This window comes from Huiozyma naganishii, chromosome 3 (assembly GCF_000348985.1).
Source record: "Huiozyma naganishii CBS 8797 chromosome 3, complete genome".
NCBI classification, from domain to species: domain Eukaryota; kingdom Fungi; phylum Ascomycota; class Saccharomycetes; order Saccharomycetales; family Saccharomycetaceae; genus Huiozyma; species Huiozyma naganishii.
Window position 1 is genome coordinate 1,176,693 of NC_035924.1, and position 11,940 is coordinate 1,188,632.

Below are 11,940 nucleotides of genomic sequence, written 5' to 3' on the forward strand. Positions count from 1 at the left end.
TCGATCGTCAGCGGTGCACTACATGAACTGTGAGATAGATGTTATTCTTCCGGCAGGGCGGTCGAGGATTGGCACTGCAGAGAGAGTGAGAGAGTGAAATACACGCCGGCAGACAGCAATGTTTAAGTTTGAGTACGATCTGAACGACGCGGCGGCCGAGGAGGAGACAGCCGTGCGTTTTCCCGGCCAGGGCGAGGAGTTCTGCAGCACAGATGCTGCTGGGAAGAGCGCTGGTGTGATTGATGAGGAGTGGGCGGCGGGGCCAGCACGGCCCTCGTCTTCGTCGGCGATGGAGCCATTTGTGTGCCACTACTGTGATGCGCGGTTCCGGATGCGCGGGTACTTGACCCGGCACATCAAGAAGCACGCGATCGAGAAGGCTTTCCGATGCCCCTTCTTCCAGCGTGGGCAGCCGCGGGACTTGCAATGCCACCCTTCTGGCGGGTTCAGCCGGCGGGACACGTACAAGACACACTTGAAGGTGAAGCACGTGCTGTACCCGCCCGGAGTGCGGCCCTCGGACCGGAACCGTTCCGGTGGGCACTGCACCGCTTGCGGAGAGTATACAGAGAGCCTACACGAGTGGGTGGAGCAACACATCGAGAGTGGCGCGTGCCAGGGGCTCCCGGCGGACTACATCCGGGCGCAGCGCAGCGCACGGTCCTCTGGCCGCCTCCGCGTCGTCAAGACCTCGACGGGCCACGCCCGGTTCATCTCCACGGTGCAAAGTGTCGTCGAGCCCGCAGTGCTCCTCAACAAAGAAGCCCTCGAGGCCATGGCCATCGTGGCCCACAGCACCAACACGGCTAATATTCTATCCCAGTACGGCAGAGACAAGATCATCATGGCCGCAGAGAACTACACTGGCGAGGCGAGGACTCCCCCGCGCGCAACGACCCCCCCGCCGCCGCCGCCAGCAGCGCCGGGACTCGACCTCAGCGTCTTCGACTTCGACCACTTCACCGCGCAGCACGACGACGCGGACCCAGCAGCACCGCACGCGGGCCTCTGGCAGCTCCTGGGCGACCAACGGCTCGACGACTCGATGCCCCGCAGTACGTAATCCGCAGGAAGCCGGGGTCCCACTAGTAATAATAGTCACTCTGTACGAGATTCGCGATTTTTCAAGAAACGTTGAAGTTTTGCGAATTTCGAAGAGATGAGCGACTCATGTTTTGGTTGTTGATGCTTGGTGTTGGAGGGGCCTGGTTCTGCAGTGTTGTGTACGCGCGCTGCCTGTGTGTGCTGGGAGTCATGGCTGAGGAGACGGATTTGAATTTCAGTGAGCTGATAGGGAACCTGCTCACGTCGCACAACGCGGGCGGGCCGCCCCGTGCGGAGCAGGAGCAGACTGGGGCCGTGGGGGACGCAGAGGGGGACGTCGAGGTGCCCGATTTTGATCAGGATGGGCCCGCAGATGACGATTTGATGGCCGTCGTGGCTAATGCTGTGCATGCTATAGGGCAGGACGCGGGCGAGCATGGTCACGTGGATGCGGATGCGGATGCCGGTGCAGACGCTGATGCAGATGCAGATGCAGACGAGGGCCACTGGGCACATATTATACAGCAGGGCCTGCTAGATGAGGAGCAACACAATGACACAGCGGGGCAGGGCCAAGGGCAGGGACACGACACGCTCGACCAGGACGATGAAAACTTGGGGAGAGCCATTTTGGCAAGTCTGCAGGGGTTCAGCGAGCCTTCTGCTGCAGAAGTGGGGGCCTCAGCACCGGCCGCAGAGGAAAGTGCTTTTCAGCAGACGAAGAAGGCCGCGGCAAAGAAGAAGAAAAAGAAGGATAAGACCGCTGCGGACAAGAAGAAGCAGAAGAAGAAGAAACACCATCATGACAAGACAACTGCTGAAAGCTACTCTTTCCCATTTGGGGAGGGTGCTGCCCCCGATGGGGAGGCTGGAGACACTGGGTCCATTGATATGGATACACAAGCTCTCGTAGAGGCCACATTGAAGGCGTTCGAAAAACAGATACTCGCCTCGGACGAACAATCGAACAAATCGGATACAGCGGAGAGGAGAGCAACCGGTAAAACTCAGGAGTCCACTACGGATAAAGCCCTCGATTACGATATACCGACATCGATCTTCTACCCGCAACCGAAACGACCCACAGCAACAAAGAAGAGACAGAAGAAGAAGAAGGCCACGCGGAAGAGTGCAACTGTAGATTCCGGCGCGAACACGATACAACAGGAGGATGATTTCTCGAAAGTGCTCGCAGATATGGTCAACCAGGTCGTCCATACCTCCGTCGAGGAGGACCAGCGCGGGAGAGACCTCGAAGATGAGTTGAGCGACGAGGGAGACCACATTGAACCACCGACATGGAACGACAACTTCGTCCAGTTGGAGTCCGCCAACGCAGAACCTTTCGACTTAAACCAGATCATGCAGAACGCAATGACTCTCGCGTTCCAGGACGAACACGCTGAGCAGGCAGATGCAGAGGTCTCCCCGTCAGTACAACCACACGCCCCCAAACCGGCAAAGAAGAGGAAAGAACGGAACAAGAAACCATTGTACCCGGGGAACGAGAAGTTCAACAAGGGACTTGGGAAGTTCACGCTGGCAGACCTGTCGTCGGGGGAGTCACCCTTCCCGACGAATCTGAGCAGAACACCATCTTTCACAACAAGGAGACAACACAGCAAGTTCAGCACCCTCAAGGACAGACAACTTATTATCAGAGATATTGACACTGCCAAACCATCTTCTAAACACAAAACAATGTCGAAGAAAACCTCTGCCAAACCTGAACTGACCAATGAGGAGTATTTCAGGAAAAAATTTGCGCCCATTGCCAACGAGGCAGCAAGCGTTGCTAGGAAACGGAGAAGGGAACAGAACAAAACGACACGTCTAAAGATGAGGGAGGAGAAGGACAGAGAGCGCGAGGAGAAGAGGAGCATGAAACTGCAGGAAATTGAGAAAAGAGAGGAGGAACAGAAAGAATTGAAGGCTATTGTCGCTAAAGGTCCACCATACCCTGCAGATCTGAGACTGACGAAGAAGGGCATCCCGAAAAAACCGTACAGGAGGTGGACGCCAGAAGAAATGGCCCTCAGGGCACAGTTACCAAAAGATGAGGCTGGTTTCCCCATCAAAATCTCAAAACATGCATCTATGGACAGAACCAGGCCGAGAAAACCGGCAATTTCTGTGCTCAAAAAGTTGCCCCTGTTCAATTTTGTTAGCAAGAATATCACCTCGCGAGGGTCCGAACTCAATGACATTGATGGCACTCTGTCGAACTTACCTCTACCTAGCGCTCCACTAAAAGAGTTGGCCCATCAATGCCAACAGTTAGGGTACTCTGAAAGGGAGGTTATCACTGCATTGAAGCAGAACAGCGCAAGACAATTCAGCCCATTTGTTAAAACCGTTCTGCATAAGGAGAAATTCCTTTTCCACCCACCATGGATTATTCCACTACATCCACCGCTCGCTTTACCAGTCGCCCGAAGAAGACCGAGACAAACGCAGAGGGAGGACACCCCAGCATCTACTAAGACCACCGTTGGCAGCTCTTTTGTTGCCGCTACGAAGAAGCTGATCCCAATCATCTTAAACCCAATAATTAAGACGTTGAAGGCCGCAGCGAGAAAGAAAATCGCAAACGGTGCCTCGCCAGAAGAGGCGACAAGACATCTGTTAACTATCGTGAACTACACCAAGAAATCCATCATCCAAACAATCATCAATGCAAGACAAAAGGCGACTCAAGAACGCACTTCGAGAATCAAAAGGGAGGGCAAAGTACCCTTACAGATGATCCAGTTGAAGACGCCAGAATTGAACACACATAGAGTACCTTTATTCAACCTTGCCAAGTTACAAGAAATTGCGGAAAAGGAGAAAATCGCTGAAAGTGACGGGAGACCGACTCTAAATAAGATTAAAATTGAAGGAACCGATCCTCATCGGTCTATTCCAAAAATAGCGGAACAATCCGACCAACCCAAAGATGAGTCTGACAGAGCTGTGTCTCAGGAAGCGCCGCATTCTGATGCGCAGGAAGCAATTGAAATTTCGGACGCTGCTGAGGTGGAACCAGTTACAGGGGAACAACATGTATCCTTCGAGACGGTAGACAAAGAGGCTTCCAAAGAAAATTTATCGGTGGTTTCAGACGTCGAGGGGAGTAAATCGGGAGTCTCATCCTTGGAGGACAAGCCACCGCTATCAGAAGAAAATTCACATATCGATTCTGAAACGGCGAGGAGTGATTCGATGGAAATTGATAGAGATGACAGCCTGCAGCAGTCAAACGGAGATACTGTTAGAAATGATGGTGGAATTACCACAGTGAGAGAGATAATTGAGGTGAAAGACGAACAGGATGAGACGGCTACACCACCACTGCCAAAGCTCCAACCAATAAAACCGATCGATATAAAACGCGAGGCCCCTAGAGAGGAACTCGCTCATTCTGTCAAAGTCGAATCGTTGGTAGAGTCCCTAGTGAAGGAGCAGATGCGTCACGATGAGTCGAACCCTGAGGAAAATGTGTCCTTAAGTTCAAACCTGAGCAATATCATTACTTCCACAATCAGCGGATTGATTCCGAACATTCAAGAGGCCTTCCTTGAAAGAGAGCAAGAGGAAGAATATAACGATGCTGAGGATACAAAGGAGGAAAAAATCGATAAGAACAAAATACTAAACCTGGATGGGCTAGTGCCTCCAGCGCATAGTTTCCTGTCCAACACTGAACGACTAAAGCATGCTCGCATTCCGAAACGGGTTGTTAGGAAACCGCGGATCAAAGTTCATAAAAGTGTCTCTCCGCCGCCTCCAGAGTATACTTTCTTGATACCTGGGCAGACGAATGCTCCGAAGAGGAAATCTTTTGTGTTGAAAAGGGCCAAGGAACTTTTGAACGCGGATGAGATGCTGCTTCTGAGACGGGCAATTAACAAGGAGCGGAAGCGGAAATGGAGGGAGGCCAACGTCGGGAAGAATTGGGAACACGATCTCAGATCAAGATTAAAGAAGCGTGCCAGCATGTTGTTCGAAAACGGGACTGCCGAGGAGAGGGACCGCTGGATTGAGAAGACTTTCAACGCCAAGTGTGAGGAAAACAGGCACAGTGAATCTGATTTCATGGAGAGAAGCCCCGAGGCAAATAAGCTAAAATGCAAAGTCACGGATAACGAAGCGTTGAACTTCATCGCATCGAGAGTGAACAGAATGGACGTTGCTCGGATGATCGAACGCGATCTTTGCACGGAATTTGGAGATTTTGACGAGACGCCGGCGACCAAGAGACAGAAACTGGATGATTCCTGCTCAATGGATAATGGGACATCGAACGAGGTTATTGATATCAGTATATAAGATCGAGAGGTTTAGTAACGAGGTCTGGTACTGATATATATATATATATATAGGTACGTATTTGACGTATCTAGTTGTAGAAATTTTCACAGGAACGAGATCCTTGGATGGTAGTAGTAGTTCACGTTGTAGTAGGACCTCTTGACGTTCTTCCAGTCGGGTAGGATCTTCGTGATATCGATTTTCTTGTACTCGCACTTCATGCCGTAGTTGTTGACGTCCAGTTCCACGATGGCTTTGTACACGTCGTAGCAAATCTGTCTGTCCGCGCCGAGCCCGTTGAAGAAGGAGAACACGCCCGTGGGTTTGATAAGCCCGACGACGACGTCGTAAAGGTCTAGCATATCCTTGTAGTGTTCGCTGAATGTGTCGTAGTAGATACCGTCGAAGAACACTTCGCCGTCGTCGAGAAGTTTGTTCAAAGTATCTTGCCATCTCCCCTCGAGGATCACAACGTTTGGTTTCTCGTACCACCCGTCTTCCCTCAATTTGGCCAGGACGTCTGGGTGAGCCTCGCAGATGTAGTGTTTCTTTGGGGTTTTCTGCTGGATGAACCCGTCGATGATACCCATACCAAAGCCAATGTTCAGGACAATGGGTGCGTCGTCTTCCACAGAGGAGAAAAGTGTGTCAGCAGCGAGTTTCATGATTTCTGTCTCCCACTCCATCATCACACCGTGTTTGTCTCCCTGCGTTAGCAGAGCATCGTCCGTGTACTCGAGCGTGGTCTTCAAGTAGGTGTCTTGGTCTGCGGCGGGACCATCCACAGGAGGGTCCACGGGAGGGTCCACGGGAGGGTCCACGGGAGGGTCCACGGGACCCTCATCAGCGGGCCTTTCCACAGACTCACACTCTTGCGGGTCCCTCTCGTCATCGTCCTCCAAAAACTCAATCTCCCCGCCGTTCAGCTTCCTGAGCAGCAGTTCCGCGCTCACTCCAGCCTCTACGAGCCTACGGTACAATGGACCCGTCTCCGAGTCCTCCCCGCTCTCCAGCAGCAGGTCCCCGACGGTCTTCCCCTCGTAGTCGAGGAAGTTCCACCCGGCACCGTACTCGAACAGCATGTCCATAAGCTCGAGCACGACGGCCCTCTCCGCCTCGGTCAGATCCCGGGGCAGCGACCGCGCCAACACATGCAGTGGCGTCGTGCTCGAGTCCTCAGCAGTAACCTCGCCTTGATCCCCATCCTTCTCAAACGCAGCGACCTGCTCCAGCGTGTACGTCGCGGGAACGCCAGCACGCAGGTACGCCCGCAGCGTCTCGACGTACCGCTCCCGCGTGACCGGTCTTTCGGAAAACCCCAGCAAACTGTGCAACTCAGACATCCTCACACACCTGTCTGGGGACCCCAGCAACCGTCCCAATGGCTAACCAGCTGCAACCAACGGCAGCTCATCGGCCCATCTTCACAAGGTCTTCGCATCGCTGGGTGCACGGCTTTTTGTCACTTCTCAAAAAGTGCAAAAAAGTGAAAAATATCCAAAATCACGTGCGCCTCTGATTTTTGTGCGAAAAGCGCAAAGAAACGGAAAAGGCCCTTTTTATCCCTCGGCGTGCGGTTTGGAGTTGGACGGGAAGGAGGTCAAGAGGCGGTCGTTCTGCTGCGTTGTGTGTGTGTGTTTAGGAGAGGGTTGTGCGAAGGGGAAGTGTGCTTTATTTCTGGAGGTTTTCCGTCTTTTTTTTTTGATTTTCTGGGTCTGATACTACTCCATGTTTACATGACTTCCAGGAAGTGCTCGCCGAGTGATTTCATCTTCAAGGAGGAATTGGGCCACGGGTCCTACTCCACGGTGTATAAGGCGCTGGACAGGCGGGACGTGAAGAATGTGTACGCGATCAAAGTGTGCTCGAAGCAGCATATTATCAAGGAGGGGAAAGTGAAGTACGTGACGATAGAGAAGAATACGCTGAATTTGCTCGCGAGGGCAAACCACCCGGGGATCGTGAAGCTGCACTACACGTTCCACGACGCGCAGAACCTGTACTTTGTGCTCGACTATGCGTGTGGCGGGGAGTTGCTCACGCTGCTGCACAAAATGGGCACTTTCAGCGAGTTATGGGCACGGCATTTCAGCGTGCAGCTTGTGGACACGCTCGCGTATATACACTCGCAGGGAGTGATCCACAGGGACCTCAAGCCGGAGAATGTGCTTCTCGACCAGACTGGGCGACTCATGATCACGGATTTCGGTGCCGCGTTTACCGTGGACCGTGCGGAGCAACTCGGTGCGCACTGCGCGGCGTCCTCGTCCTTTGTGGGGACCGCGGAGTACGTCTCGCCGGAGCTTTTGCTACACAACCAGTGCGGGTTCTCCTCGGACGTGTGGGCGCTCGGGTGCATGGTGTTCCAGTTTGTAGAGGGACACCCGCCCTTCAGGGGCGAGAACGAGCTCCGCACGTTCGAGAAGATCATCGCGCTGGACTACAGTTGGAACTACGAGTTGCACCCGAACAAGATCGCCACGGGGAAACCAGCGACCAACCCGCTTATTGTGAGTCTCGTCAAGAAAATGCTCACCATCAACACGCAGGACCGGATATCCCTCAGGGGCATCCAGGGGTCGTCCTGGTTCGACGGCGTCGACTGGGACGATAAGCGTACGATTTGGAGAGGTATATGGCAACTCCCAGCAACGGAGAACGCGCAACAACAACAACAGCTAATGATGGGACAAGCAAGAACAACAAACGCGTACCACCGCATGATACCAAACAGACAATTGCATGTTATTGACACACCAATCAAAAGTATAACAATAACAAAACAGAAGAAGAAGAAACCAACGAAACCAAACTCCACAAGCAGTATAGTCGAATGGAGGAAGAAACTAGGCATACCAACAGCCAACGCTACCGTGAGCGCAAACGTAAACGCAAATGCAAACACAGACGCATTAATCGATTTCAGCAATAGCATGACCAAGAACAGATCAAGCCGAGGGAACTCCCTTGTCCCCGCTGTGACTCCACCAGCGACCGCTGTACCTGCGCCGATCCAACCGCAAATAACTCCACAATCGATAAACGGAGCGGTACAACGAACACAGCAGAAGGTACCGTACACGAACAGTCAGCCGATGTATGCTCCGCCACGGACCCCAACGAACCAAACGACTTTTGTGCGTGCTGAGAGGAAAAACCCGCCACTACAGGGGATACAGACACAGTTGCCTGAAGGGTCCAACAACATCACTAATAAAACCGCTACTGGCATAAGCACCAAAGTTCCTGGTCCCTTTACGGAAAATATACACCCACCGGCCCCCAAGGTAGAGAAACAGACAGCTGCTACAAAGCTATCACCAAAACTAACGACACCACTACATATAACAACCAAGAATGTCTTGAAACAGGACTACATTTTCATGCATACTATACCGTACAGGCAGGACGGACCGGGGATGTCAATGGAAAGCTATAACAAGATAGATAACGACCTGATCACATCTCTAGTCTCCGAAAACAAACTGACGCTAAACTCACCAGCTTGTATACCGGCTTTACTCACTTTGAGGAAAAACGGCACCCTATCGTACTCGACAGGATCTCAGACACACGAGATGGTCAATATCGGAGACTCTGAACTGTCCATGTACGACTTCGAATTCGACGAGTTGTCCCGCAAAGGGTTTCTCATCCTGGAAAAGTACAAACGCAAAGTTTGGCTCATATCTTTGCCCTCGTTTGCGGCACTGTCAAAACTATCACCAGAGAAACACGTACCGAGTGCGAAATCTAAAAGTGTGGTCAACACGGGGGAAAACTGGGTCGACTGCTTCTTCAGAGCTAGACAGTTGATGGAGGAAGAAGACAATACACCGACCAGGGCACATACTTCCTCTGCAGCGGAACAGGAAATTACCAACAAGCTGAACGGCGTTTCACTGAGAACGGTACCACAGTCGACACCAAAGACTACACCCAAGACCGCACCCAAGACCGCACCCAAGACCGCACCCAAGACCGCACCCAAGACCGCACCCAAGGCCGTACCAACCACCGCGGCTGCCAAAATACCGGTCCATGCAAGCAAACAGAGCGGCAACCCACAACCTAGCAGTATGAGCAACAATTCGACACTGGCCTCACCCGTGTCAACGAAGGCCGCCGTGGATCGTGCCCCACTGATGAGTAGATCATCGTCTGGGTCGAACATGACCCCTGCACACATGGCAAAGACAAGAACCGCACCACAGGCTCAAATCGCCAGTCCGAGGAAACCTTCGCAGCATCACTACAACCAGCTGCCATTGGCATCGTCCCCACTATCTCCGACCACGGGGACACCCGTGGGGGCTACGCAGCGGCGGGTGCTCTCCGGATCGCCACTCGTCTCGCAGTCCCCACGGTCCACCACAAGATCACCCAGTGTGCCGTCGCGCCATTTAGCTAGCAACAGCAGTGGGGACGTACGGTCCCCACCTCCATCAGCTCAACTGAACAACAAGAAACGGTATAGCGCACCAAAGAACATGGTCATCAGCAGCAGTCGGTACGAAGTGATCCACTCGCTCTCGAGCCGCACAGCAGACGCACAAGAGGCAACGTCCGGTGCATCAGCAGCGTTCAAGAACCTGCAGAAGAAGAAACCCAAGAAGAAGCAGTAGTCGATGCTGTGCGTATACGGTTATATATATAGATGTATGTATGTACCCCCGGGCATGGATCGAACAGAGACAATCACTACAACCAAGTTGAACATATGTCACCCATGTTGGGGAGAATTCAGGCGATGAAGGCGAACACGAGGAGTGCGATCAGTGCGATGATCAGCAGCATTATGCAACAATCGTTGACCTTTTCCTTGTTCTTCTCGTAGACCCACTCGAGCTGTCTCCGGCCCCTGTGCAGCTTCCCCGACAACGTGTCAAACTCTCCGTCCATCTGGTCGAGCAGTTCGCCCTGGTCTTGCAGCTCCTGACCCATCGTTTGTGCGTGCAGATGCAAGTTGTGCATAGACTTGTGTATATCGTCAAGATGAGAATCCTGCTCCTGGAGGATCTGCTGCTGGAACGGGTTGGATAGATCGGTGGCCATGGGTTCGTCCCCTACTACCTCACCGCTGGCAGTTGCACTTGCGCCTGCAGCGGTATCTGCCTCTGTCACTGCGCCAGGTCCGCCCTCGGGGAGAGCAGATAACCGCTCATACTCCGATCGTAGCTTGCCCAGTCGTCTCTGCCGCTCTGCAGTATCGACCCCCGTGTTCTGTATTACAATAAGGCTTCTATCTAGGTCCTCCAGCGTGTCCCTCACGTCCTCTAGGATCTCCTGTACCTCGCCGTCCGGCGTATGAGTCCGCAAATGCGCAGAAAGCCTCTCCAACTGCTCCTCTGCGTCCTTGAGCACCTGGTCGAAGGGATCCTCGACGTCGCTCATCCTCAATAGAACCTATAGGTGCTTCTATGGGGTCACTCTTGCTGTCCCGTATCTCAACTGTCTCCTTGGGGCCTCATCATGTCGAAATCGCTTCGCTTATTTAATGGTTGCTCTACCGTATGTAGGACTTCAGTTACTGCTTGGAAACTGGCGCGACACCCTGTACAGAACCACTAATGAGCGACGGCGACGGTGACAGCGAGAACACGAGACAAGTTGGCGCTGGGACCGGTTCCCAGGGGAACGAGCCGCTTTTGGGTCAGTCCTCGGCGAGTCTAGTGGCGACGGTCGGCGGGTCCAGCACGCGGAAGTACCTGAACGAGGAAGTGACGCCCGCGTTGCTCCGTGGGATGCGGCTCATTGCTGTCGAGCAACCAGAGAATCCACTTAAGCGGTTAGGCGAGTACCTCATTGAGCAGAGCGGTTCCAAGTAAGAATCGAGGCAGACAAGAAGCACCATAGATGCTGGACGGTCCACCGCCCCCCAATTATATACACACAACGAATACATACCTGTAAGTAACGTTGTCGTCGACAGCAGCTAGAACTTCTCGAGGGCCAGGCCGTCGTCTATTCTGCTGCTGTTGATGATCTGCATCAGTAAACTGCACGACTGCGACATGATCCCCAGCTTCCAGCCGTTCCACAGGCCACTGTACAACTGGCCACGCTTAGACACGTCCACCGGGTGGACGATCAGCTGTTCTCTTGTAATCTGGCCCGTGTGAAGCAGGTAGTCCAGCTGGAACCTGCGGACGAGGGACTCGAGGGGCAGCCGGAGGGCCAGTTCAGCGAGGTCTGTCGAGAACTTGAGTGCGAACACGAGTAGGAACTTGTGCAAAGTGCTCCACTGGGTCAGGTTCACGCCGCAGTAGTATATGACGAAGTCCAGCAGGTTCTCCACAGAGTGATGGGTAGCCAGCTTCAACAGCATTAACGAATATATTGTCATCAGTTTGGTGCTCGTAAGGTTGTTGTTGTGCCAGTACTGCGACACGAAGCTGAGTAACGGTGTCTGTACGGTTCTCGAAACAACGAGCTTCAACTTGTAAAATTGGAATGGCAGCATGGCAAGCTCTGTGAGCATGTTGCAGCCGATCTTGAGCAACATCAGCTTGTTATTTGTGAGAGTACTGTTGTACATCAGGTTGTACAGGGGGACGACAAACTGGTACAGTGATCTGTTGAGGAACTGGGACAGCGACTTGA

The 11,940-nt window shown here is 53.1% G+C and overlaps 7 protein-coding genes across 7 annotated transcripts in view; 4 read left to right on the plus strand and 3 right to left on the minus strand.

Moving 5' to 3' along the window:
* Positions 1–118: 118 nt before the first annotated feature.
* Positions 119–1,063, plus strand: STP1 (Stp1p; the record flags this gene model as incomplete). Its single annotated transcript, XM_022607339.1, has 1 exon — positions 119–1,063. One exon carries the CDS (start codon positions 119–121, stop codon positions 1,061–1,063), a length of 945 nt encoding a protein of 314 aa, XP_022463946.1.
* Positions 1,064–1,170: 107 nt separating this feature from the next.
* Positions 1,171–5,355, plus strand: SPP41 (Spp41p; the record flags this gene model as incomplete). The annotated part of the gene is made up of 1 exon (XM_022607342.1): positions 1,171–5,355. The coding sequence occupies one exon, from the start codon at positions 1,171–1,173 to the stop codon at positions 5,353–5,355; it is 4,185 nt and encodes a 1,394-aa protein (XP_022463947.1).
* Positions 5,356–5,441: 86 nt separating this feature from the next.
* RMT2 (protein-arginine N5-methyltransferase) lies at positions 5,442–6,680 on the minus strand (the record flags this gene model as incomplete). The annotated part of the gene is made up of 1 exon (XM_022607343.1): positions 5,442–6,680. One exon carries the CDS (start codon positions 6,678–6,680, stop codon positions 5,442–5,444), a length of 1,239 nt encoding a protein of 412 aa, XP_022463948.1.
* A 393-nt stretch (positions 6,681–7,073) lies between these two features.
* Positions 7,074–9,962, plus strand: PKH3 (protein kinase PKH3; the record flags this gene model as incomplete). The annotated part of the gene is made up of 1 exon (XM_022607344.1): positions 7,074–9,962. One exon carries the CDS (start codon positions 7,074–7,076, stop codon positions 9,960–9,962), a length of 2,889 nt encoding a protein of 962 aa, XP_022463949.1.
* Positions 9,963–10,080: 118 nt separating this feature from the next.
* TLG1 (Tlg1p) lies at positions 10,081–10,731 on the minus strand (the record flags this gene model as incomplete). The annotated part of the gene is made up of 1 exon (XM_022607345.1): positions 10,081–10,731. The coding sequence occupies one exon, from the start codon at positions 10,729–10,731 to the stop codon at positions 10,081–10,083; it is 651 nt and encodes a 216-aa protein (XP_022463950.1).
* A 176-nt stretch (positions 10,732–10,907) lies between these two features.
* On the plus strand, positions 10,908–11,165 carry SDC1 (Sdc1p; the record flags this gene model as incomplete). Its single annotated transcript, XM_022607346.1, has 1 exon — positions 10,908–11,165. One exon carries the CDS (start codon positions 10,908–10,910, stop codon positions 11,163–11,165), a length of 258 nt encoding a protein of 85 aa, XP_022463951.1.
* Positions 11,166–11,272: 107 nt separating this feature from the next.
* The window catches only part of UGO1 (mitofusin complex protein UGO1), a gene marked incomplete at both ends in the record, with an annotated part of 1,335 nt that continues 667 nt past the window's right edge, over positions 11,273–11,940 (minus strand). Inside the window, one exon of the mRNA XM_022607347.1 lies at positions 11,273–11,940. This exon is cut by the window's right edge and continues 667 nt beyond it. Within this exon, the coding sequence (XP_022463952.1) occupies positions 11,273–11,940 (668 nt within the window).